Here is a 27,050-nt window from a genome sequence, read left to right as displayed (position 1 = left end):
ATTAACAACAAGGTTACATGATAAGCAGGCTTTAAATACTAAGTTGTCAGTAAGATTGATCTTGTAGCACATGGGAATCACAACATGTAAATAGACCATTGAATGTTGGCTTTCAGTGTATTTTAATAAGAGCCAAGTGACAGATTTCTGAAATAAGACATCGAGAAAAGGGAGCTTGCTTGAATGTTTCATTTCTGTGATACATTTGAGAGCAGGATGAAGTTTATTATCTGTAAAAAAAAAACTTTGGTGCTACAAATTTAAATATTACAGTTATGTCCCCAACACGTTGGAAGTGCAAAGGGTAGAAGGTTAGTAACCATTCCACTGAAGACTCATGGTGCTTCTCATGGTGACCAATGAAGACATTATCAAGAATTGGGTGTGGAAGGGATCCCATGTCTATTTGGACATACATGATATCATTGAAACAGAACTTAATGAACACATCTCCAAGTGCCAGTACTGCATGTAGATTGTCATCGTATGTTGACTTAGTGCAAATGTCAACAGTTTCTTTGAATGGTACATAAGTCAACAATCTAGCAATGTCAGAAGTATATAGAAAATGGATTTATAGCAATTTGCAAAAATTCACCACCATTTGGGCATTTCATGTGCAGAATCAATACAGAGCAATACAGATAAGTGTGTCATCATTGATAAAAGGACTGAGAAAATAACTTCCCACCTTGTGATCTGGAGGTTTGACATCAAGAAATGTCTATATTTGTTTACCACCCACATTTTATTTGTTGAACCGTTCATCTTTTGTCTGTATTAAATGCGATTATTTATTTTGGTGTTTGAAGTGTGTAAGTCTAAATGCATATTGGTGGATGAGTGATTTTTCCTGCTCTTGTTACAATAAATAGTTACTGAAAAAATGTGATGTGAATTACCTCCACCTTGAGTAACACTCAGTCAGACACATTGTTCATTTTGGTGGTCTCATTGCGGTTTTGTACATTTATAGATTTTCTAACAGTTTGCAGAACAACAGGGCAGAATTATTGGTGCACTTTTCCCCATTTAAGTCATGGCAAACGTTTTAGATTTGCTGTTAAACTTTTTTAATGATAAAGTAAGATTGGGTGTAGAGTTAGTGTAGATGGTATGAGTAAAAGAACATATGCCAGATTTTTCATATTAAAATAAGAGATCATTAGAAACAAACAGCTAAAATCATCATGCAGTTGCAACAGGTATTCCTGATGGATTTGCAGATTGTAACAAAAACCTAGCCTGCTGGAATTGGCAAATAAATTTGAAATGGAATTGCCTGCCAGAGCTAAGAAGCAGAATTAATTGAAATATTGGCCAAGCATGTGGGAATGGTGGAAATACAGGAGGGATTAGGTTTACAGAGTGGCGAGTCACTTGAGTTAGCAAGGATTCAATTACAGCTCATGCAGCTTGAATATGAAAAAGAATTGAGACAGCTTGAGCTAGAAAGAGAATTTAGAAAGCAGGAGATCGAGATGAGAAAAATTGAACATGAATTTCAGAGAAGAGAAAGAAAAATAACAAGAATTTCAAGAGGGAGAAAAGGAGAGAGTGATAGAGAATGCCAGTGTCAAATAATGCAATGAGAAAGGGACTTCACATACCAACAGAATGAGGTATGAGGAAAGTGATGCACTCTTTGCCATTCAAGTAAATAGAGAGACAAAGAAATCAACCAAAGGAAAACTGGACATTGCTGATGCAAAGCAAGTTGAAAGACAAAGGACATAGAGTTAATGCGTCACTATCAAATGACGTTTCTAATGATTATGACTTTTTTTTAAAAATGCCATTCTGATATGTATAATTTAGTTCCTGAAGCATAACAGAAAGCTTTGAAATTCAGGAAACAACCTGGGCAAACATATATCGCATTTGAAAGGGTAAAGCAAAATACTTTTGAGAAGTGGATGCAGGTATCAGGAGTAAATACTATGTTTGAATCTCCCAGAGAAATTATTCTCTTGGAAAAATGTAAAACCTTACTGCTTTTTGTAATACATGACATCATGTTGAAGACCAGAGGGTTGCAACTGCTAGACTGGCAGCAGTAATGGGTGGTGATTGAGTCATTGAGGTCAAAGCACAGAGAAAGGCCCTTTGGCCCATCAGGTCTGTGCTGGTCAATAACAAACTCCTAAATGTTCTAATCCCATTTGAGGTACTGGGCTTATTACCTTGTATGCCCTGGCATCACGAGCAGACATCTAAATACTTAAATGTTATGAGCTGATCCAGAAAGCAACATCTTTTTCATAAACACAAAGTGTTTCCATCAACCTTAAGTTATCTCAGTGTTTACATTGCAATAAAGTGGGACAAGTTAATTGAAAATGTTTGAAGATGTGTGGGAAGCTGAAGGGACCTGTTGAGGCTCATGAGAATGAATGATCATCTTTGTGGTATCATTGAATTTTAATATATTTTGTGATGATTTTGAAAAAGTGGGGTATCATTATCAGCTCATTTTTCCCAGTTAAGACATGATAGGACATTCCAACGACTGACTGACCGTATCAAACAATACACCTCATTGACCCTTCACAGTGCACAGCATGATAATCATACTCAACCAGCCTGTGCTAGAAAGCCTCAGGAAAGTATTGTTTTGTTAAAAATAATTTAAAACATAAACTTCAGTGTTATAAATTTTTTTTACTGTATGTGCCACTGGGATACACAGACCGTGTTTTCTTTAGGCAAGAGGAATTTGTACATATGTTGCACCATTTTCATGAAGATAAAAAGGGTCATGGAAGCTGCCAAACTCACCTGCATTCCCAAGGCTACATCCTAACCAATCAAAATCCACATGCTCGATCTGAGAACTAAGCTTGACTTAGTTCTCATCTCCATGCCAATGAGGTCCAAACAGTTTACACCCTATAAATTGATGCCCTTTTTAAATTTGTTTCTATGTTCTTGACCTGATGAATACACAACAAAAAGCTTCAACTTTTGACAAAATTTGCATTCTGTCCTACCAAGCAATTAATTAATATTCATCTTGGTGGTATTGTTGCTCTTTTATTTACAAGGATTCTACGTGTGTCATGTTGTTAAGTGTGAGACCTACATGTCTCAAGTTTTGCTGTTGCGTATTAATGTTTTAAGTACTGTATATTTATGAATGATAATGTTTATAAATAGTTTGTAATCATATTACTGTTACATATCAGATAGAAAGAACGTCCATGTATGTAAAAGCCTCAGGATATACCTAATCATCCGACAGTCAATGAAGTCCTTTGAAACCTGCTCACTTTTGTAATTAAGCAATGCAGATGATGCACAGCAAGGCACAGAAATAACAGCATAATAATAACTAAATCACTTGAGTTTTTCAGGTGTAAATATTGGCCAAACCACCGGAGCAAACTGACTTGATATAGTATAAGGGATCATTTGCATCCATTGGAAAGATAGGTGGAGCCTTAGTTTAACATCTCATTAGAAGTATAGCACAGACATTGGTGTGACACTCCCTTAGTACTACACTGGAGTGTCAGCCTGGATTATAGGCTCTGGTCTGGAGTGAATGTTAAGCCACAGTCTTCAGGACTCTGATTAATACATGATTGCAATCTACTAAATGGTGAATTATTGAGAGTTGGACCATGTTATCAAAGGGCTAAATAAAGTGTGGCGTTTTGAAATCTTTGCTTTTAATAATAGTTTCTTTTCTTATGCAGAAATGCTGTGGTTTGCCCAATTATAGATGTAATTAGTGATGATACGTTTGAATACATGGCTGGGTCGGATATGACATATGGTGGCTTTAACTGGAAATTGAACTTCCGCTGGTATCCTGTCCCTCAGAGAGAAATGGACCGCAGAAAAGGGGACAGAACCATATCTGTTAGGTGAGTACTGGAGAAGGATGAGGCTGTTTCCACTCTAACTATAAAATTCACAAGCATTTATAAAGATACTTAGATATGAAGTTAGAAGTGCTGAGATAAGGAATAGTTTCACTGGATATACAATATATAAGAATAATATTTGAAGTATGACTTGAGAAAGGGTATGTAAACTTATAGACTCTGAATCGGTATAAGACCAAGAAAGAAATTCCATAATTCTTGCTAATTGGTTGAAGGTTTAATGTCAGTGAGATGTTTATCACAAGACAAATCAAATAATGGAATATTTCAAGATTATTTAAATCAACATGTTTTATTGTAACTCATAAATAAACCAACATTTAGAAAATGAAGTGCATTTCTGAGTACTCTGATATCAGCATAAAACATTGACATTAAACTTGATACTGAATGGAGGTTTTATTTTATTCACTTGTGAGATATTGGCATTATTGGCTGGTCACATTTATTGCCCATCTCAGAAGTATTCCAAAGAAGATGCAGGGACTTCTCAAAGTTATGAGGAGAGCCTAACCAAATTAAATATATATGTTGAAGAAAAACAGATTTAAAGGACTTGTAACCAAAGTTATTAATGTGTTGGCAAATTGTTTAACCTGTATATGATCATAAAACGTGGAAGCACCAATACAGACGAAATACAAATCACAATGACTACGAATCACAGTTGTGCCTTGGCATTGGAGTGTCACAAACCATCACATGTCCCATTCCTTCACTGCAACTGCTAGCAGGGGATAGGTGCCTAATTGCATTGTCATTTGCCAGTAGTTTCATGCTGCTTGAGTTTTGTTTGTATCTGTTTTATCTGCATGTCAGTCTTCTAGCCCCAAACAGCTGTGGTGTCCTTTGAGATAGTTTAAAAGCTTTAACAACTGTTAAAAATGATAAATATTGTGCTTTCTGTTTTCGAGAAAGAACGCTGTTAGAAAGCATGATCTAAGCAGAATGTTTCTTGGAGAAGTGATAATGTATGTACCAAGCTTTAATAGATTGTCAGTGATTATAAGGGGAAGAAACGCCTTTGATGCCAAGTTTTGATGCAGCAGTTGTGTTTTGCAGTATCGCACCCATTCAGATCAAGATGGATAAGGCAAAACATTTTGCAATCTGCATCACCTGAATGCTCTTGACAAGTGTCCCTACACCTCTAATATTGCACTCTTTTCAATACTGCTGGTGAGCTCTCAACACTGCACATGATTTATGCAGATGAGTAAGTACAAATGTCTTTGCTCTCTCTTAAAGCAAGACTGTTCTTCAAAGCAAAGCTGCATAAAAATAATTGCAGCATTGGAAATGCTTGCACATTCTGGTGGTACAGGTGGACATGAGGAGAGACACCATGGTCCCCAGGAGATCCTCAAGTACAGTCAGAATAAGGCAATGGAGTAGATGGCCAGGAAGGTAACTCCCTCCTCGCCCCCAGAGAAAGGATGGGAGGGGATGGCAGTAGTGCTGCAAGAAATCTGATGACAATATGCGGATGATCTGCATCACTGATCACATCTTCACATAACCAGCACATCACTAACTTCTTCTGCTAATCGAACCACAACCTATCTGACCCGCCCTCAGTGCATATAACAGAAATCCCTGATATTCAATTTCACTTTCAGACATCAACCATGCTCACACCCACTTCTCACTGTCTTCATGTACCTTCAGCAGCTCAGATTTGACAAGCGTGTCATGCAAATGTGATGCAGAATTACTGACATTCCTCCATTTCTCTTGCAGGACAAGTTAGCATTCAGCAGATGGGAACAGAGCAAAACCAATAAGAGACAAAGATATCTTTATCTCTCAATCAGAGATTATCCCTCAAATCATCGGGCCACTTTGAGGGAGCTCTACATTACAAATTGATGAGAACATTCAGAATAATAGTATGTTCCAGCCATATATCTGGTTATGTTCCTACTATCTGGTATAATGAGCAAGCTGCTGATGGTGTAACCATAAACCTTCTTCCAATGCAGCCTACCGGCTACACAACTAACCATTCTGTGTTTGTGAAGAACAGTCAGATGTCAAGAGAAAGGAACCTCAAAAGAAAGGAAAGACTGCAATAGCACAATATTGAAAAAACTGAATCAACCAAGATAGCTGAAGTCAGGCTTGGGTGAAGATACTAGAATACACAAACTGCTGCAGAAGACAATCAGACAAGGAATTTTCTGGGATAAGCACTCCATCATCGCTGAAGGGATTATGAATGCTCCCATGCTGGCTACACTTAAGGCTGGGACAGAAAGGTTTCTTTTCCCTTCATCAGTAATTCAAGGAATATGGGGACCGGAAATAAAAGTGGAGCTGAAACCCAAGATTAACCATAACTGTATTGAATGATTGAGTAAGCTCAATTGGTCATATGGGCTGGTCCTTTTCCTATCTCTTGATATCTTGTGGATTTATGTACCAAAAAGCTGTCCATTACCTGGTCTATGAGTTGGTCCACTGTCTGGCTTTTTGATAATAAGCCAATCATAGGCTCATTGTGCAAGGATCATAGAGGAGTCCAGCTTTAACTTAACATGGGGCAATGTGCTGAGCTTGCCTCCTCTGCAGACTCTGTTTGATATTCCTTCTGTGCTGTTGGCCAGAGGCCAGATACTGGCTCCTCCATGCTTGTTGCTGCACTCCATCTTCTGGTCAACTAGTCCCATCCCTGGGAGCATGCACCACCACATTCTGGCAAATGCATCAAACACTTCCAAAAACATTTCAGAGTACTTACACACACTTTCCCTTGTAAAGAGTTACAAAAAATAAGTTCAGCTGCAATCAGCACACCTGTTCCATTAAATAATCAGGACTACGGGCCCATTTTACTCTTGTATGCTTCCTTTCTCAGAACTGGACAACACAGGTACTGGCATGACCTGTATTCCCCAAATTTGGAATCCTAGTGTCCTTGCTTGACCTCAAAATTGTACCAATTCAGTGTTTTTGGATGCACACAAGGACACGTCAACATGCATCTGTATAATTTGAGAATGTCCTGTGGACTAGGTGCATACTGGCCTGCAGGAGTACTTCTCCTGGAAAGCAAGGTAAACCTTTTGTAGTATCAGAATGCAATTCACTTTCACATTTATGGCATTTATTCCGAAGCTCAACTGTGATGAACCTTTCATAAGTTTAATGTTTTATGTTGTGACCAGGAATGTTACAGATGTACTGGCATTCTGAAAGCATTTGAAACTTTTAGTAATCCTATTGTGACATTTCCTTTTAATTGCCTGAAGCTTTTAAAATTTCTCAAATTGTCAAATCCTACCACTGGTTTGCCCTTTCCACCAAGACTATATCCATGACTATTGATAATAAGCCAATCACAGGTTCATTAAAAAGCCACTTGAACAGTTCAAATTCACAGGGCAACGTCCAGCTGAATGCATTGGACTACTATTATGAGGGAATTCGAACACCAACAATGGAGTTAAAAAGTAGTTCTAATCCCACCCTTGACAGAAGTCAGGTCTCTTTGGCCCAATTGGCTGTCTGTGGGCTTGCCAATAAAATGTGCATGGCAGGCTTGCTGGCCCAATCAGAAAACTGACAGCTTTAATGTCTCAGCTGCGCCACCATGAGAGGTGGTCACTGCTGAGGAGTGCAAGAGACTGGGGGTCGGTTGAAGTTAAGGACAAAATAAGAGAAAGCAGAAATCTTAGCAGAAATCCCTCCAATAACATATTTTGCCCTGCAGAGACCTGCATTGTCTGGTCACAGCTCTTTTACTGGTCTTGTAAAATATTTCTTGGCGAGCAGCTGCTGGGAGGCCATCTCTATTTAACTAGAGCCAGGGGAATTGATTGCTTTGCCTAATACATAAGCCAACAAATTACTTTCTTTTTTTAGCTGAGGAAGATCTTTGGAGTGACCATTGGAAATGCATCACAGTGTCTCCAATCTGGGGACCGGAAATTAGCCTATCTGGAATTTCAGTCATCCTTGTTCCAGTATGCTACAGAACTTGCTACACATACCAAAACCTGGATTCATCAAGGTTAGGTGATGCATATCGTCGGAATGCATACATGCTGGATGCTTGATATGAGCACCTAATCAGAGACTGAATATAGTGTAAAAGTTGTTATTTTGATGGCTTCTGTTTTCAATTTAAGCAAGTGCATCTTGTCTGCCACAAATCTCTGTGGAATTTTGTCCACAAATGGATCTATTGAAGCAAGCTTGAATGTTCTTTTGGTTTAGGCGAGTTGTCCTGTGCATAAAGTGTGTTTGTGGAACAGATGAGAAAAAGAGAATCCTCTGAACTGATAGAGTGCCAATGTCAGATCAGATATAATTAACCTAAGTCAAAGTCTAGTGTACAGTGTCATAAGCACTGTTCTGCAAACAGGAGGCTGAATTTGCTGGTTGGGAATCAAGACACTATTATAGGACTTGTCAGGGAATCTTGCTTCCATCTGTGTTGTCGATTATGTTTGTTAGCCTCCTAAATGGCTGCAGATAAATCTGAACTCTAGCAGCACCTTTAAAATTCATGTGCTGTGATTCACAATCTGTTTAGGGTGGGAACAGTTTCTCCCTATCGACTTGTCCAGAATGCTATGAATTTGAAAACTTATGTCAAATCTCCTCTTAGTCTTCATCTCTCTAAGGCAAATGTACAAACATATCAAATTATTTCTAATAATCATAATGTCTCATCCCTGGAGCCATTCTTGTAAACTTCTTATGTGCTCTCTCCATTCCTGTTATGTGCCCCCAGATCTGGCTGAGCTCTAATCAGTGTCTTATATAAGTTCATCATCAACTCCTTAATCTTGTACTCTGTACATTGTATGAAGAGAAGTAAACAAATAAGGAGGCCCAGCATTGTTATGGCTACTGCGGTGAAGAGGAAGTCCCTCCACAAGAGTACTGTCAAATAAGTTCAGAATGAAAATGTCAAGTGATTGAGATCTGTGGCTCTAATTTAAAGGAGGCCTTCAATTCTGAATAAGCAGAATAGGAGTCCAGATCTCTGAATATTTTGTGTTAAAATATTAGCACAACAGGCAGGACAGAAGATGGTATGTTTGGGATAGATTTTCCACAACTAAGTAACTCTGGGAAAAAAAAATTCAACAAGTGCTCGGTACTGAGTAGGAACAACCAGCCAGCCTGATCTGCTGCCAGTACTTGCAGGAGTATCGCATATTGTAGTGGCAAACATGTTGCAGTAATTGGTATCTTTTAAGGGTCTCTTTAATGAGCTACAGTTTGAAACAATTATCCCACTGAAATAGAATTGGTAAAAGATAAACACCGAAGACTGTAGCTAAGGCCTCTCAGTTGCTCACTAAAACTGCTCCCTACTACTTAAAAATAAATATTTGATGTCAGAGTACATCCCTTTCCTTCTGAAAAGGGATGGCAACTACAGTTTGCATTTACGTAATGTATTCAGCATAAAAGACTAAAATGATACGACACTTTAGAGTTGCAGTTGGCTTAGCGTAACCGCTGAGGTCAGCATTTTGTTTTGATAGGAATTGAAGTAGAACCTGTTGATAAGACTAACAAAGTCCTGATGTACCATTAGCTATTGATGTGTCACGAGATAAACAACAATCACCTACAAATTAACTTAACTTTGATAATAAGTGACTGTAGAAAGGCATTTGTGTTCAGGAGCAGTGTTCACTCTTTATTTTTACGCTGACCTCTGAGGTCTTTGCACACCAGTGGCTTCTAGAAATAGAAGCCATTTATTAACATATCGATCAGAACGTGTGGTAATTCCCAGTGTCTGTGCTTAGGGGGAATGTTGTTTGGGAGAAGACAGACATACCCTTGCAAATAAAAAGGATGTGGCAGTGTTGCAGAGCAACTATTTTGGCATGGTATTTAGAGAGAGAAAAGTGTAAAAGCATTTTAAAACTGCAACAAATTGTAAAGGCTAACTTAAAGGTTCTTTTAAAGGACAGAGTGTTTAGAAATATATAATATAATAAAGCTCTTATTAAATGGCCTTTAGAGTGGTACCTATTTAAGTACCTTATGGAAATCCAAATGTATCACAACTTAGTCTCAGGGAGAGGAACTTACACCTAACAAATTTGTTGAGGAGGTAGAAGTAGAATAACTAAAGGAGACTAAGTTGTGATACATTTGGATTTCCATAAGGTACTTAAATAGGTACCGCGCTAAAGGCTACTTAATAAGAGCACCCTCATACTGGAGTATTATATTGGCATAGATAGTGGATTGGCTTATTAATAGTAAAGAGAGAGTTTGGATAAAGGAAGCATTTTCAGGATGTCGGGGCCATACATATATACAGATGTAAATGATGGATGTGAATGTACGTACAGCCAATTTTGTGGCTGACACAAAAAAACAGTGGACATGTCATGAAGGTGATTGGTCTATAAGGTGATATAGATAGATTGAGTGGGCAAACAATTGGCAGATGAAATAGAATGTGGGAAAATATGAGATTATGCATGTTGGCAGGAAGTCTGGACAAACTGAATATTAAATAGGGATAAACTGCAGAAAGCTGCTGCACAGACAGATTTGGGAGTTCTTGTGTATGAATCATAAAAAGCTAGCATCCAATTTCAGAGGATAACACGGAAGGCAAATGGAATGTTAGCCTTTATTTTAATAGGAATGGAGTATGAAAATGGGGAAGTTTTGCTAAATCTATGCAAGGCATTAGTCAGACCACACTTAGAATACTGTAAAGAGTTTTGGTCCCCTTATCTAAGAAAAAGTAAGCTGGCATTGGCTGTAGTTCAGAGAAGATTCATCAGGTTGATTCCAAGTAAGGAGGGATTTTCTTATTGGGAGAGATTGAGTCAACTGAGTTTGAACACACTGAGATTTAAAGAATGAGAGATGACCATGTTGATATATACAAGATTCTTAGGGCACTTGAAAGGTCAAGTGCTGAGGGTTTTTATTTCAATGTGTGAGAATCTAAGACCAGAGGGCTTGATTTCAGAATAAAGGGCCATCCATTTACACAACAGTGAGGAGAAATGTGTGCACAGGGGGTAGTGATTCTGTGGAATTCTTTATTACAGCAAGTCTTTGAGCTGGATCATTAAATATATTCAAGGCTGAGATATATAGATATTTAATGATTGGGAGAATCAAGGATTGTAGGATTAAGGTAGGAAAATGGGGTTCTGGATAATCAAATCAGCTATGCTCTTATGAGATGACAGAGCAGACTCGATAGACTGAATGGCTTATTTCTGTTTCTACGTCTTTTAGTCTTACTTTGCTGTTTATGACTAAATTTTCACCTACCTGGTCTCCACTTTCTGAAGTTATCTCCTTATACATAACTGGCTCACAACTTATAAAAGCATCACAAAGATCACTTTTTCATCTAGTCACCCCTATTAAAAATATCACTTTTTTAATAATTAAGGGTTTCTAGCTTTCTGGCTGAACCAGCATTGACTTGCAGTAACATCTTCCATAATCACATGATGTTCTAAAATTAATTGTAGTGCAGTGACTATTAAAATATTAAAAATCCAGCAAAACAATTTGTGCACAGCAAGCTCCCAAAAATATCAATGTAAAAATGACCATTTTTTTTAGATGATCTGATTGAAGGATAAATATTGGACCAAATAGCTGGGATAACTTCCTTGCTTGTCTTTGAAGTGTACTGTGGGATCTTTTACATCCACTTCAGAGGAACTTCATTTAATGTCTTTTTGATGGGACAGCATCTCTGACGGTCTAACAATGGAGTGTCAGTCTCAATCATCTACTCAAGTCTAAGAGTGGGATTTGAATCCAGAAAATTCTGACCTCTTTCAAGAGTACTACTAACTGACCGCAAGTTATACTGTTTGATATGCTCTTAAAAATCATCTGGGAACATTTAGTATAGTTGAAAAGCTGTACATTTTGAAAAAGCTTTTTGTCTTGCACTGATCATTTGAAAGTTGAAAGGCTTTGACAAAATGTGTCTTTTTACAGCCATATTCAAGTTCTGGACTACCAGATGACTGCCACTATTTGCTATGTTAAATACATTATATAAATGTGCCTTAATATTGTTGACAAAAGACAACTTTGGAGCCATATCTGGTTGCATACAGAGATTTTGGGGAATTTCTGTCCTTATCACAATAGGCCCAGCCTGCTGGAGTCTGAAGTAGCTCTTATTATGAACACAAAAAGCGAAAGCACCTTACATGTGATTGGTCATCAATCCAATTCAACAAGAAAGAAAGACTTTAAGTTTATATAGCATTGTTCCAAACACAGGACTTCACAAAGTGTAATTTTTTTAAAAAAATTATGAAATCTGGATGTTGCTAGCAAGGCTAACATCTATTGCCCTTCTCTTATTTCCGATGAACTGAGTGATTTATTGATAGTAGTTTCATTGTCACTATAATTGAAACTAGTTTTCAATGCCAGATTTACAGCTGTCAAAGTAATTTTGAATTGCAGTACTTGTGTAATGATAGCCAAAAGGCCTGTTGAGGGCGTTTCAAATTATTTTACTTCTATCCTCTGCAGGCCATTTTGGGCACCACTTACCCATTTCAGAATTACAAGATACTATTTTAACTTCACTTTCCTCAGTGTGTACTATGCTATGCTTGGATGCTTCCCGGAATTTTCAAACGCCTCCCAGATAGAGTTAGAATGGGGGTTGTTAATACTCATAAAAGTAGATACAAATCTCAGTTGTGTGCACATACCTTTATTGAAAGAGTACACGGTATTATCACACAAACACAATAAAGTAAAGAAGGAGACTTATTGACCCATGTGACATATCTTTGAAAGAACAGTCCTCCCCTGCTCTTTTCCCATTGTCTTGCAACATGTTTTCTCTTCAATTATGTATCCAATTCTTTTTGAAAGTTATTTGTGAATCTGCTTTCAGCTCTCTTTCAAAAAATGCAATCTAGATCATAGGTTGACATGATACTATGACTTTAAGAGATATATTTTGTTCTGGTATGTTCATGAAGAAATGTTGAGACAGAAGTACTGAGCAGTCTGCTCGAAGCCAATAAAGTTAACAGCTTGTGAGTCCTTGAATTTTTCTTTTAATCTTGGAACAATAGAAGCAGTCTGAATGGGTGGGGTTAAGCTCTTACAGAACCAGGAATTTAAATTTTAGCATTTAGCAGTTACTGGAGTCTTGAAGTTGGATGAGGAAGCTCTTGTTCCCATCTCTGTTGCAGCTAGAAGCTGGGGTTCTCTTCCTATTGCTTGAATTACATGTGAGACAATCTATTTCACTGAATTTGTCTTTGCCAAGTGTATGTTTCTGGTTTGTTACTATATTTGAACTGTTAATTAGTAGTAGTTCATATATAATTTTAAGTATTTCAGTCGAGTTACATTTAAGCCAATTTTTCATTTTTATTTTTTCTGTATTTAACTGTTGTTTTAAAATAAAGTTAAAATCACACAACACCAAGTTATAGGCCAACAGGTTTATTTGAAAGTAGTAGCTTTCAGAGTGTTGCTCTTTGGTCAGGTAGCTAGTGGGGCAGGATCATAAGACACAATTTATAGCACAAAATCATAGTGTCATGCAACTGATATAATTATTGAACAAACCTAGATTGCCGTTAAATCTTTTATCTTTTAGGATGGGTTGCAGGTTTCCATTCATTAATATGTAAATCCCAGAACTCCTTCAAGTCACATTCCTGAGATTACTTAAGACTTTATTAATAAAAGGGTAACATCTCAGCTCAGACATTGCATTAAAGGTGTGAGGTTAGAGTGTATGTATTCCAATGTTGAGTCAGACTGGTTCTATTTCCAAAGTAGGAATTCATAAAATGTCACATGGATTAACTGCTTGCAGCTTGTGTACTGTTTGAGCAAAATAGAATGTTTCTGCAAATGAAAATTCACTCCATAGACTTATATGTATGTGTCATGCATGTGAGGCAGGGAGAGAGAGAGGGAGTGTGTGTGTGTGCGCGCGTGCGCTTGGTAGAGTGTGCGCACGAGTGTGATCAGTCTGACTCAAGGTTGGAATACTTACAGATTCTAACCTTGCACCTTTAATGCATTGTCTAACCTGAGATGTCACCCTTTTTATTAAACATTAAGTTATCTCAGGAATGTGACTTGAAAGAAGTTCTGGGACTTGCATTTTAATGAATCGAAACGTGCAACCTGTCTTAACAGATGAAAAACTTAACAGCAAAATAGGTTTGTTCAATATATTATATTAGTTGCATGACACTATGATCATCTGCTATAAATTGTCCCACTAGCTATCTGACAAAGGAGCAGTGCTCCGAAGACTATTACTTCCAAATAAACCTGCTAGACTGTAACTTGGTGTTGGGGGAACTTTAACTTTGTCCACCCCAGTCCACCTCCTCTTCATTTATAAATAAGTGTGTTTTTGTTAAAGTTGAGTAGTTTAACCAATTAAATTGCATCATGAATGCAGTGCCTTACACTGACCTCTAAAATAAGAAAAAAAAAATAGAGTCTAGGCTATCTTCTTAATACTTTTTGAGGGGGTTTGGTCTGGTCCATTACAGATTGCTATGTAAAATATTTTCTCCTCTTTTCTCTGCTGGTTCCTTTTTTTAGTTACCTTCAATTACAGGTTTGCTCTCTGGTTATCCACGTTGCTGATACTGGAGATAGTTTCTCCTTCATATTTTTGAACATGCACTAAACCTCCTCATAACCTTTTAAGCTCCAAGAAGGTTTATTTTGTTCCTAATTCCATCATGTAATCTAAATGTATAAATACTTCCAATGAATACTTTGCTGGTTTCTCCTTTTTCTTACTAAAGAATACTTAAGAGATTATTTAGCAGTTATGTTTAACATCTGTTAATTTAATCTGTTTTTCTTCAATACACCATGGAATATAAGTAGTATTATTCACAGTTTTGAGCCTCATAGACTTAGAAGAAACGTAAACTTGTTATATCTGAGTGGTCTGAATTGAGAAGTATCAAGCACAGATCATATATAATGGATATGGGGCAGTAAATCCTGTACTATTTGCACAATGAGTCAACTATTCATTGTCCTGGAGTAGTGTTTTAATTATATTTACATGTCAAATGAGGGATATATTTATTCTATTATAATGGACTAAACTAAAACCAGTGGAAAGAAATGGACATTTTCTTGTACAGTGGTTTGTAAGTATTATTTCAGATACAATAGAATTGTTATACCTTAGGATTGATTGGTTTAGGAATTGATTTCACCATGCATGTCATGTTCCTCACGTTGATCTTGTTTTGTATTTTGTCACTGGTTCAATTATGTATGCATAACAGCAAGCATATCTTGATACTTCAAATGTGTTTTCAAAGATGAAATGAATCATTAAACATTCCAGGAATAAGATGGAATTCAAAACTAAAGCTTTCTTTCCAAAACAACCAAGCATTTCCTCCCACAGTCCAAAGATGTGCGGGTCAGGTGAATTGGCCATGCTAAATTGCCCGTAGTGTTAGGTAAGGGGTAAATGTAGGGGTATGGGTGGGTTTCGCTTCGGCGGGTCGGTGTGGACTTGTTGGGCCGAAGGGCCTGTTTCCACACTGTAAGTCTAATCTAAACTAATCTAATCCCCTGAATTTCCTCTCCTGCCCCTTCTATCATCACACTATAGGATCCCATTCCAGATCTTCCTTTCTTTAAATTTGGAAACCAATATATATGGTATTAGGTTGTGTCAAACAATTTGGTAGTGGAATTTTCAGTCCTAGGTAATTGACCAAATCACACTACGTGGCCACCGCTGTATCCTTGGAGTCTCTTTCCATGGTTTCAGTTACCTGCGGTTTACAGTGGCCTGAGCATATTACGTGGAATGTTCCAGAACCAGGGACCAAGGGGCTGCTGTGAAGGTAAATTTCCCATTTAAGTGAATAGGTTCACTAATATTCGTGGTTTCAGGCTTCTGCGGTAGGTCTTGGAATGTATCACCCGTGGTCATGGGAAGACTACTGTATTCCAACTGCAGTGCTTGTTATTCTTTTGCAACATCTTTTACACGCCCCTTTCAGGACTTTGTTTTTGACATTGGTGGTCCCACATCATCCTGCAAAGTTTCCCTTAATACAGAATGTCCAACAAATTATCAATCTTTGTCTCAGCCATGGGCAAAAGTATGCCTTTTTTAGAGACAAAAAAAAAGACTGCAGATGCCGGAATCCAAAGTAGACAACCAGGAAGCTGGAAGAATGCAGCGAGCCAGGCAACATTTCGAGTGCAAGTCCTGAAGGTGGGTGACACCCTAAACGATAACTACTCCATTTCCTGATGCTGTCTGGGTTGCTGTGTTCTTCCAGCCTCCTGCTTGTCTGCTTTTAAGCCTTTATACATCTAACATGTTGACAATTGCTTTCCTCCTGTATTTTTCCCCATGGCCAGTTCCTTGATTTCCACGCCTACTTATAAAGCTTTTTTGTCTGCATCTGCTTGTTATCAGCTGTTTAAGCCATCCAGGCAGATTACTGAAACATGAAAATAGTTTGCCAAGTTTGGTGCATAAATTAACAATCAAAGATGATCCTGTCTGTCCCAGGCCTTTCCATCTTACTTGTGAGAAACATCTTGCAGAATTTATAGTTTCTTTGAAGAGATGTTTTGGCCTTGTGAAGCACTTTAGTAAAGTATGGTCCAGGATGAACATGTTATGGATGTAGGTTTACTTGCTGAGCTGGAAGGTCCGGCTTAGCAAGCAAACCTACATCCAGAACCTCAACCTGAGCTACAAATCTTCTCAAAACTCATGAACAAGTTATTTTAAACTTGCATTCTTATACTTTGAATTAACCCCTTCAAGGATCTTGTGCGGTCTTACTAATGTTGAGACTTTCTATTCAACTACCATGTAACTTTGCTCTGACCTAATATGATAATTCCCAGAATTCCCTTTTGCTTTGCGCCTGAACTAGTTCGCTTTATAAACTAAGACAGTGTCTAAGCTGAAATTAACCCATTTGACTCATCTCCTGTTCTTCATCTATTTCTACCAAATTGCTGGGTATGGTGAATTGTAGAGTACTAATAGTACAGAGCTGAAAATGTGTTGCTGGAAAAGCGCAGCAGGTCAGGCAGCATCCAAGGAACAGGAAATTCGACATTTCGGGCATAAGCCCTTGATTCCTGATGAAGGGCTTATGCCCGAAACGTCGAATTTCCTGTTCCTTGGATGCTGCCTGACCTTCTGCGCTTTTCCAGCAATACATTTTCAGCTCTGATCTCCAGCATCAGCAGACTTCACTTTCTCCGAACAATAGTACAGAGAAAGTTTATTCATCACATTGAGTCAGTGCTAGCTCTCTAAAAGAACAATTTGGCTTGCTGCAGAGCTCTCCAGATCCTAACCATAAATCTCCCTCATGTTACCTTTTTTTGCTGTTCACTTTAATTTGTGTACCCTGTTTCTCAATCCTGTTGCTGATTGGGATACATTCTTTTCATTTACTTTGTTTAAATAAGCCTTCATGATTCTGAGCATTTTTTTATTAAATCCTCTTTAAGGAGAACAGCTACTGATTATCCAATCTATTCACGTAACTTAAGTAACTAATTCCTGGAATCATTCTTGTAAATCTTTGCTGCAATCACACTCTAACATCTTCATTTCTTCCCTATACATGTCTTTTGAAGTCAATCCAATATTTTATTAACACTTAACATAAATTCCTTGCTTTTGTACCCTGTAGGCCCTATTTTCATGGAGATATATTTCTTAAATGATAAGAGGCTGGGAAGTATAGATAGAACATAGACCCATCCTTCTACACCCTCATCCAGGTCATTTATAAAAATGACGAACAGCAGTGGACCCAACACCGACCCTTGCGGTACACCACTAGTAACTGGACTCCAGGATGAACATTTCCCATCAACCACCACCCTCTGTCTTCTTTCAGCAAGCCAATTACTGATCCAAACTGCAACATCTCCCACAATCCCATTCCTTCGCATTTTGTACAATAGCCTACTGTGGGGAATTGTGTCTTAGATAAGTATGTACCTGTCAGGCAGGGAAGAAGCTGTAGAGTGCAGGAGCCATGGTTTCGGAAGGAAGTGGAATCTCTGGTCAAGAGGAAGAAGAAGGCTTATGTTAGGATGAGATATGAAGGCTCATTTAGGGCGCTTGAGGGTTACAAGATAGCCAGGAAAAGAGAGAGCCCAGAAGAGCCAGGAGGAGACATGAGAAGTTGTTGGTGGATAAGATCAGGGTAAACCCTAAGGCTTTCTATAGGTATTTAAGGAATAAAAGAATGATGAGAGTAAGATTAGGGCCAATCAAGAATGGTAGTGGGAAGTTGCGTGCGGAGTCAGAGGAGATAGGGGATGCACTAAATGAATATTTTTCGACAGTATTCACTCTAGAAAACGACAATGTTGTCGAGGAGAATACTGAGATGCTGGCTACTAGAATAGGTGAGATTGAGGTTCACATGGAAGAGGTATTAGAAATCCTGCAGAGTGTGAAAATAGTTAAATCCCATTCAGCCCAGGGGACTTATCCTAGGATCCTCTAGGAAGCCAGGGAGGAGATTGCCGAGCCTTTGGCATTGATCTTTAAATTGTCATTGTCTACATGTATAGTGCCAGAAGACTGGAGGATAGCAAATGTGGTTCCCCTGTTCAAGAAAGGGAGTAGAAAGGGACTCAGTGTCCTTACCAATAAGCTACTGTAAGCTGATATGCAGATACATGGAGCAATTAGGATGGCTAATGGTAGATCAGCCTTTATCACAAGAGTTTATGAGGAAATTTGAAATGTTGCTTTAATTGAATAGAACCTTGTTGGTCTGTACATGGAGTACTGTGTTTAGTTTTGTTCTCATTATCACAGAAAGGTATTATTGTTGGAAAGGGAGTACCAAAAGTATCAGTAGATCTGTTCCTGTGATGGTTGGACTGGCCAATGATGAGTGTTTGGGAAAACTGGGCTGATGTTCTCCAAAGTTCTGAAGAGTGAGATGATCTCTTGACACCTGCCAAATAATTAAAGGGATAAACAGGGTAGGTGCAGGTTAGATGTTCCTGTAGCTGGGGAGTTCAGATACAGGTGACACATTTAAAGATAAAGAGCAAATCCCAATCAAGATGAGAATTTTTTTTGCTTGAAGTGTTATGAATGTTTGGAATTTTCTACACCAGCGAGCTATCAATGTTCAGTCAGTAAGTATGTCGAGATTGGCATTTAGAAATCTGTCAATGATGTAAAGGGATATGGGGATATGGGGATATTGTAGGAAAAGGGCATTGAAGTGGATGATCAGCCATGATCATAATGTATAGCACTGCAGTATTGATATGCAGAATAGCCTACTCCTGTTCCTATGTACCCAAAAGGGCTGCCTCAGGTCTGTGATTGCACTTGATTGTTTGTGTTGTAGAATCTCTAGCTCTCATCTTCCACAGCCCCTCACACCTTCATCCCATACCCACATTGCTCCATATCAACTCAAGCCCCTGCCTTTCCTTTATGGCCCCTCATATTGTAAAGAGATATAAAATATTTGATACCTGTCCATCCTGTACAAATGAACTTTGAACTATTGCCAAAATAAACTCTCAGAAAAATAACAATGTAAAGTTGTCAATGTCTGCACAAAGCCCAGATTCCCTCAAAAGGATGAGTGCTTCTGATATTGATACATTAAAAATCTGGTTAATTGTCACGCACATGGAGTTGTAGCAATAGCAGTTTTTAAAAATAGTGTGTATGGGTGTTTTTAAGTAGCTCCATACATGCTGCTGTTCCTAAGTATTCTGTCCTAATCCATATCAGGATGAATTTTATTTTTAATAGAAAGAAAATTCCAATTACTGCTTTGAATAACAGAAGATGGTACACTTTAAGATTAGGCTATTTCTGTGAAGTTAAGATACAAGGATGAATGTTTCATATATTTAAGAGTTTGGTATCTTGGGGCTCTTTGATATTTTTCTCCCATTTGTAACAAAATTATCATAAATTTTATTCTTGATAATTGCTTTTGGAGCTTCAGTGATGTATGGCCACTTGATTATTATAAAGAGATTTGTTTTAAGGCAGTTGAAAGAAGTAGTAAATTCTCCAATGGTATTGACAGATCTTCAACTATGTCCCATTTAACAGACATATAAATTCAACTAACATTCCTAATGCTGAATAAGTTGTACAGAATAGGGAAATAAAACAAAACTCCTGGAATTCAAAACACCAATCTATTTTTGGACACTAATGTTTATTTATTATATCATAATTGCTTACATTACTAGGCTAGTGTATTTATTATAAAGACTGTGCCAGGATCAAATATGTTTTGCTTTTCGTTCCTTTTAGGACACCTACCATGGCCGGGGGCTTGTTTTCCATAGATAGGGATTATTTTGAAGAAATTGGAACATATGACGCAGGGATGGACATTTGGGGTGGAGAAAACCTGGAAATGTCTTTTCGGGTAAGTAAGTAGATTATCCTGCTACTTATGTTTTTGCCATAACGATATCAGAAAAAGTGAGGACTGCAGATGCTGGAGATCAGAGTTGAGAGTGTGGTGCTAGAAAAGCACAGCTGGTCAGGCAGTGTCCGAGGAGCAGGAGAATCGACGTTTTGAGCATAAGCTCGACTGTCATAATGATATGTTCAATTATCAAAACAAAACTTTTTCCTGGTTGGTTATGAATTAGGTTAGTGCAGATTTAGCACTTACTTTGAAGTGAAGTTGAAAGATTACAATAAAAGCAAAACTTAATGGAACAGCACGGTGACTCACTGGTCAGCACAGCTGTCTCACAGCACTAGGTTCGATTCCACTCTCAGGTGACTGCCTGTGTGGAGTTTGCATATTCACCTTGTGTCTGCGTGTGTTTCATCCAGGTGCTCCAGCTTCCACCCACAATCCAAAGATGTGCAGATTAGGTGGATTGGCCATGCACACCAGGTGGCCTCTTTCTTTAGAGATCACAATTTCCCTTCTCACATGGTTGACAATGCCCTCCAACACATCTCATCCACATCCCACACCTCCACTCTCAAACCCCACCCCTCCAACCGTAACAAGGACAGAACTTCCTGTGTCCTCACTTTCCACCCTACCAACCTTCACATTAACCATATCATCCGCCGACATTTCCGCCATCTCCAAATGGATCCCACCACCAGAGATATATTTCCCTCCCCACCCCTTTCCGCTTTCCACAAAGACCGCTCCTTCCGTGACTACCTGGTCAGGTCCACACCCCGCTACAACCCACCATCCCATCCTGGCACCCTCCCCTGCCACCGCAGGAATTGCAAAACCTGCGCCCACACCGCCTCCCTCACCACCTCCCTCACCTCCATCCAAGGCCCCAAAGGAGCCTTCTACATCCATCAAAGTTTCACCTGCACATCCATCAATGTCATTTATTGTATCCGTTGCTCCCGATGCGGTATCCTCTACATTGGGGAGACTGGACGCCTCCTCGCAGAGCCCTTCAGGGAACATCTCTGGGACACCTGCACCAATTAACCCCACTGCCCCGTGGCCCAACATTTCAACTCCCCCTCCCATTGCCGAGGACATGCAGGTCCTGGGCCGCCTCCACCACCACTCCCTCACCACCCAATGCCTGGAGAAAGAACGCCTCCTCTTCCGCCTCGGAACACTTCAACCCCAGGGCATCAATGTGGACTTCACCAGTTTCCTCATTTCCCCTCCCCCCACCTTACCTCAGTTCCAAGCTTTCAGATCAGCACTGTCCCCATGACCTGTCCTACCTGCCTATCTCCCTTTCTACCTATCCACTCCATCCTCCTCTCTGACTTACCACCACCATCCCCACCCCCATTTACCTATTGTACTCTTTGCTACCTTCCCCCATCCTCCAGTCTGACCTATCACCTTCATCCCCATCCCCATTCACCTGTTGTACTCCTTGCTACATTCTTCCCAGCCCCACCCCACCTCAGCCCCCCCCATTTATCTCTCCACCTTGGAGGCTTCCTGCCTGTATTCCTGATGAAGGGCTTTTGCCTGAAACATCAATTTTCCTGCTCCTTGGATGCTGCCTGACCTTCTGTGTTTTCCCAGCACCACTCTGATCTAAACTCTGGTTTCCAACATCTGCAGTCCTCATATTTTTGCCCATTGTGTCCAGGGTTCTACAGACTCTGTGGATTAGCCACGGGAAATTCAGGGTTACAAGGATAGGGTAGTGGGGATGGGTCTGGTTGGGATGTTCTTTTGGGTTCTGTGTAGATTTGATGGGCTAACTGGCCTGTTTCCATACTATAGGGATTCTATGATACCAAATCAACAATGGTATATTGCTGGAGAAAAGTCTAGTGATTTAATCCACCTCTAGCCCAGTATGATAAAGGCTGAAGCATGTCACACAGCTTTTCTCAAGAGTATATCGAATGGATTTCCCTCTGTTACCAGTCATCAGTAGAAACTGAGGAAAATAATTCACTGTTGCAAAACTGTCAATCTTAAATTGCACCAAAATTATCCATCCAAACACTGTGCAATTCCCTTTCACTCCTGACAGCAGTCTCCTTCCCCACATTTAACTGGGGACAAATGGATATGCCTGCCGTCTCTAGCACATTTTCCTTAACTTGAGCACCACACCATTGTCACCAGTACGTAAATGATGGAATGTGCACCAACAGATTGTATTGGAGGCATTTGTTGAAACTGAAATTTGTGTGTACCTTATTTTGAGAGACAATTAAAAGGCAAAGAAGCAGAAGTGGGTCATTGTACATGACATGGATAATTTTCCTGTCAGTATAATTTCCAACAAACTTGCATGTAAGTATTGGCTTTAACATAATCAATATCTCAAAGTCCTTCATAGGAGAGACATTGAAAGCTCGTAAATGTGACAGTAAAGAAGTAGTTGTGATTTGTTTTACTTTAGTAAACACAATTTCTGTTGAAAGTATATGCATAATTTTAGAATTGTTTATGCATAATTAATGGAGGATTATGTAGTACGAATGAGAGCAGTGGGTTGAATTAGATTAACAGAGTAGGTAATATAATGGCAAATGAAATTAAGTATGTGAAAGTGGGTACCATCTAATTTTGATAGGTAAGATGAATGAAAGTATTTTCCACATGGTGAAAAATGAACAGGAACAAAGAAATTTGAAGCCAAGTACATAAAATATTAAAAGCTTGTAGTAAATTAAAAAAATTAAAAAGATGGCTTGAACTTTTCTAAAAATCAGCACTCCATTACCCGGCACTTTCCCTTCCAACCGCAGGAAGTGTAAAACCTGTGACCACACCAACCCCCTCATCTGCATCCAAGGCCCAAAGGATCCTTCTACATCCAGCACAGATTTTCCTGCACATCCAAATACCTCATCTACTATGTGTGTTGCTGTCAATGTGGTTACCTCTACATTGGTGAGATAGGATGCCCACTTGCAGAATGTTTCAGAGAACATCTCCAGGACACATGCACCAATCAATCCCACCATCCTGTGGCCAAACACTTCAACTCACCCTCCCACTCCGCCAAGGACATGCAAATCCTGAGCCTCCTCCACCTCCAACTTCTAGCCACCTAATGCATGGAGGAAGAACACCTCACCTTCTGCCTTGGGACCCTCCAACCACGAAGAATCAATATAGATTTCACCAGTTTCCTGATCTCCCCTCCCCCACCTTATCCCAGATCCAACCCTCCAATTAGGTACCACCCTCTTGAACTGTCCTACCTGTCCATTTTCTTTCTCACCTATCTGCTCCACCCTCCTCTCCAACCTATAGCCATCATGCCCCACCTTTATCTATTTATCACATTCCCAATTACCTTCCCCCCCCCGCCCCACCTCTCTCCCATTTACCTCCGTTTACACTCCCTAAGCATGCTGCAAGTGGATCAGACAAGTATTACGTGGATCATGAAAAGTTAGTAATTATTAGATGCCAACATCTGTGAATGAAGGGAGCATGCATCTGATCTGCATGGATTGTTCCCTGAGATGCCATTGCATGGTTACCAATATGGAGATTCTTTGCAGTCAGTAGTGAGCTGAAGTTGACAGTTATCTGCTCTGACTTCCATGTCAAGTATTCTGTCTAATTTCTCCCTGGTGAGTGGTCATACAGCAAGCTGCATATTTGTAAGGCAAGACGTGCAGCTAAGAGTTTGTAAAAAGCAATAATCTCCCTTCTAGCAAAAATCTCACCTTGCTCCCAGAATATAATTAAAAATGCACTGCACTGTTTCTGGCATCGAGAGAGGTCTTGCCAGACTTCTTGTGTAATGTTGCACATATCTTACCATGACCTGTGTCACTCAGGCTCTTCTAAGATTGCACCTGATATTTCAAAGGCTGTTTGATGGGAATATTTCAAATTTCATCCCCTTATTGGATTAGAATAATAATTATTATTTTTGATTAGAATAAACATCTCATCACTGTGCAGTTTGGATATTCACGCAAAATCATTTCCATCTTTAAATTCTATGCATACTATGGTGTGATAAGGATCCAATAGATGTCCTTTTAACTGATTTTTTTTCCCCTGGCTTTCTGCCCAGGTCAAGTTCCTCATTTCAAGAAACAATTTCAGAATTATTGAAGCAAAATACACAATTTATGAGGAAAAAAGGTTGTTGAATGTTAGTACAATATAAATTAAATTATGCTTTAACTATTATTTTAATACACTGGCCCATGACCCAAAATGCCTTGTTACTGTTGATAAAGTGATGTGCATTGTCTATAAGCATTGAAGTTCTTGATGAATTTTATGAATTTGTTTCTGCAATTTTTGAAAAGAATTCATTGAAGAGAGTCACATTTGAGAAGTGTAAGTTGTTTATTATTGTTCATCGTGTCAAATATAATGTAAGATGAGTTCCATACACCACAGTGCAAGAGGGTACTATTGACTTTGATGAGATGGTGGAATATTGTCATCTTATGATTTTGGTAAATAGATACCAATACCGAAAATAATATTCTTTTGTGTTTTCCCAGATATGGCAGTGTGGTGGTTCTTTGGAAATTATTACTTGTTCTCATGTTGGTCATGTGTTCCGCAAGGCAACTCCATACACTTTCCCTGGTGGTACCGGACATATTATTAACAAGAACAATAGACGCCTAGCAGAAGTGTGGATGGATGACTTCAAAGACTTCTTCTACATTATATCACCAGGTACACTTACCATTGTGGAAATAATTTATTTTGAACTGACCTTCATTGAAATGTATTATGATGTAGTATGATAATCATCTTTTCGTGATACATTTCAAGAGATGTAAATCTCTTTCCAATATGTTGTAGTTATGAGTTTGCATGTTATGAGGTTGCTATCATGTTATTTGTCATAAATAGTTTGAAATTTATTTGTAAAGCCTGCTGGTATATAATTTTTAATATGATACTTTGGCTTTTATGAAGGTAGATCTTTAGTCAAGTATTGTTTTCTAGCTTTCATGTCTCCCTTGTACCATAACACGTGATTTTGCTTCATGTATGATCTCCTCAATGTAAATGTATTTCGTCTTATCATCTAAGTAATTAAAAACAAATGTCTTGGGAGAAGCTTGGATATTATTCTTACACAACTTAGTTTGCTGTTTTACTAGCTGGAACATAACATTCTCTCACTGTTTAATAAATCCATTATATGAGAATATGTTACTGGAGTAGTAATCTAGATAATGTTAGAAAGTTGAATACATGTACTGTACCTTTAAGACAGAGTGAATGGTGTTCTGAACTGAGAGCTGACGAGCATCTGTGATGACGAGCTAGCAGACTTAGTATACTGGAAAATTAAAAATATGTAACATGTGGTTGTGAAATAATTGGCTGCTTTTTTGACAACAATTTGAATTTAACCAATCAGTTTAAATTAAGCCCCAGGATACTAAAACCCAGTTGAATTTGAATTTATTGTTTCTTGCCAATATCGAACCAATGAGATGATCCGATGTTGGAGGTATATAAAAAAACAGGCATTTTGAAAGTCAGTCAGAGTAACTGCCATTGACAGAGTAACTACGATCAAGAAAGACTGCCATTCAAGAACACATTCTATCAAAGGTACTTTTTCACTTGAAAAATATTCACAGTAAAAGAAAGAAGATGACCCAGGGAGATTTTCAGCAGGAAGAAGACAGACACCGATAATGACAGCTATTGCATCATTTTGATGTAATTTTAATAAGTGTTCTTTTATTGAAACAGTACATTGTTATAGATTTGGAAGCAAGTAATAAGCAGTTAAGAGACACAGGAGGTTATGAGTGGTGAATAGATGGTGTTTAACATTCAGTTTTAGAGTTAAGGAATAAATTGATATTATTTTCTTTTAATAGTAGAATTTGGGAGTTCTTTGTCACTCATTTTAACAGATGACGAGGCGAGGTGAGCTTTTCTTGGTGTTTGGTTTAATTAGCAGAAGGGTTCACTGCCATGTTGCAACAATAATGGACTGAATCTTGTACTTTTTTGATCAAGTCCCAATTATGTTGAGTTTTTTTTGAAGTAATTCCGATTTGGGACCTAGCATATTTTCTTGGAATATCTTACCAAAGGTGCCATGTTCACTATCTACTCTGCTGCTGAGCCTGAAAGTGGATGGATGATAGAAATTGGTGTAGTGGTTCTGTTCGCCGAGCTGGAAGTTTTTGTTGCAAACGTTTCGTCCCCTGGCTAGGAGACATCATCAGTGCTCTGGAGCCTCCTGTGAAGCACTTCTTTGATGTTTCTTCCGGTATTTACAGTGGTCTGTCCTTGCCGCTTCCGGGTGTCAGTTTCAGCTGTCCGCTGTAGTGGTTGGTATATTGGGTCCAGATCGATGTGTTTGTTGATGGAGTTTGTGGATGAATGCCATGCCTCTAGGAATTCCCTGGCTGTTCTCTGTCTGGCTTGCCCTATGATAGTAGTGTTTTCCCAGTTGAATTCATGTTGCTTGTCTGAGTGTGTGGCTACTAGGGATAGCTGGTCGTGTCGTTTCGTGGCTAGTTGGTGTTCATGTATGCGGATTGTTAGCTGTCTTCCTGTTTGTCCTATATAGTGTTTTGTGCAGTCCTTGCATGGTATTTTATAAACTACATTAGTTTTGCTCATGTTGGGTATTGGCTCCTTTGTTCTAGTAAGTTGTTGTCTGAGCGTGGCTGTTGGTTTGTGTGTCGTTATGAGTCCTAAGGGTCGCAGTAGTCTGGCTGTCAGTTCTGAAACG

The 27,050-nt window shown here is 38.8% G+C and overlaps 1 protein-coding gene across 2 annotated transcripts in view; it reads left to right on the top strand.

The window, feature by feature from the left end:
• galnt13 (UDP-N-acetyl-alpha-D-galactosamine:polypeptide N-acetylgalactosaminyltransferase 13) overlaps nt 1-27,050 on the top strand; it is a 369,837-nt gene that overhangs the window by 248,325 nt on the left and 94,462 nt on the right. For both annotated transcript variants that reach the window (XM_060827901.1, XM_060827900.1), the window contains exons 5-7: nt 3,699-3,869; nt 20,188-20,305; nt 24,835-25,015. In XM_060827901.1, coding sequence (XP_060683884.1) covers nt 3,699-3,869; nt 20,188-20,305; nt 24,835-25,015 — 470 coding nt within the window. The remainder of the gene's footprint in view (nt 1-3,698; nt 3,870-20,187; nt 20,306-24,834; nt 25,016-27,050) is intronic.

The sequence above is a fragment of the Hemiscyllium ocellatum genome, chromosome 7, assembly GCF_020745735.1.
Source record: "Hemiscyllium ocellatum isolate sHemOce1 chromosome 7, sHemOce1.pat.X.cur, whole genome shotgun sequence".
NCBI classification, from domain to species: Eukaryota; Metazoa; Chordata; class Chondrichthyes; order Orectolobiformes; family Hemiscylliidae; genus Hemiscyllium; species Hemiscyllium ocellatum.
This window is presented reverse-complemented; position numbering and strand designations above follow the sequence as displayed.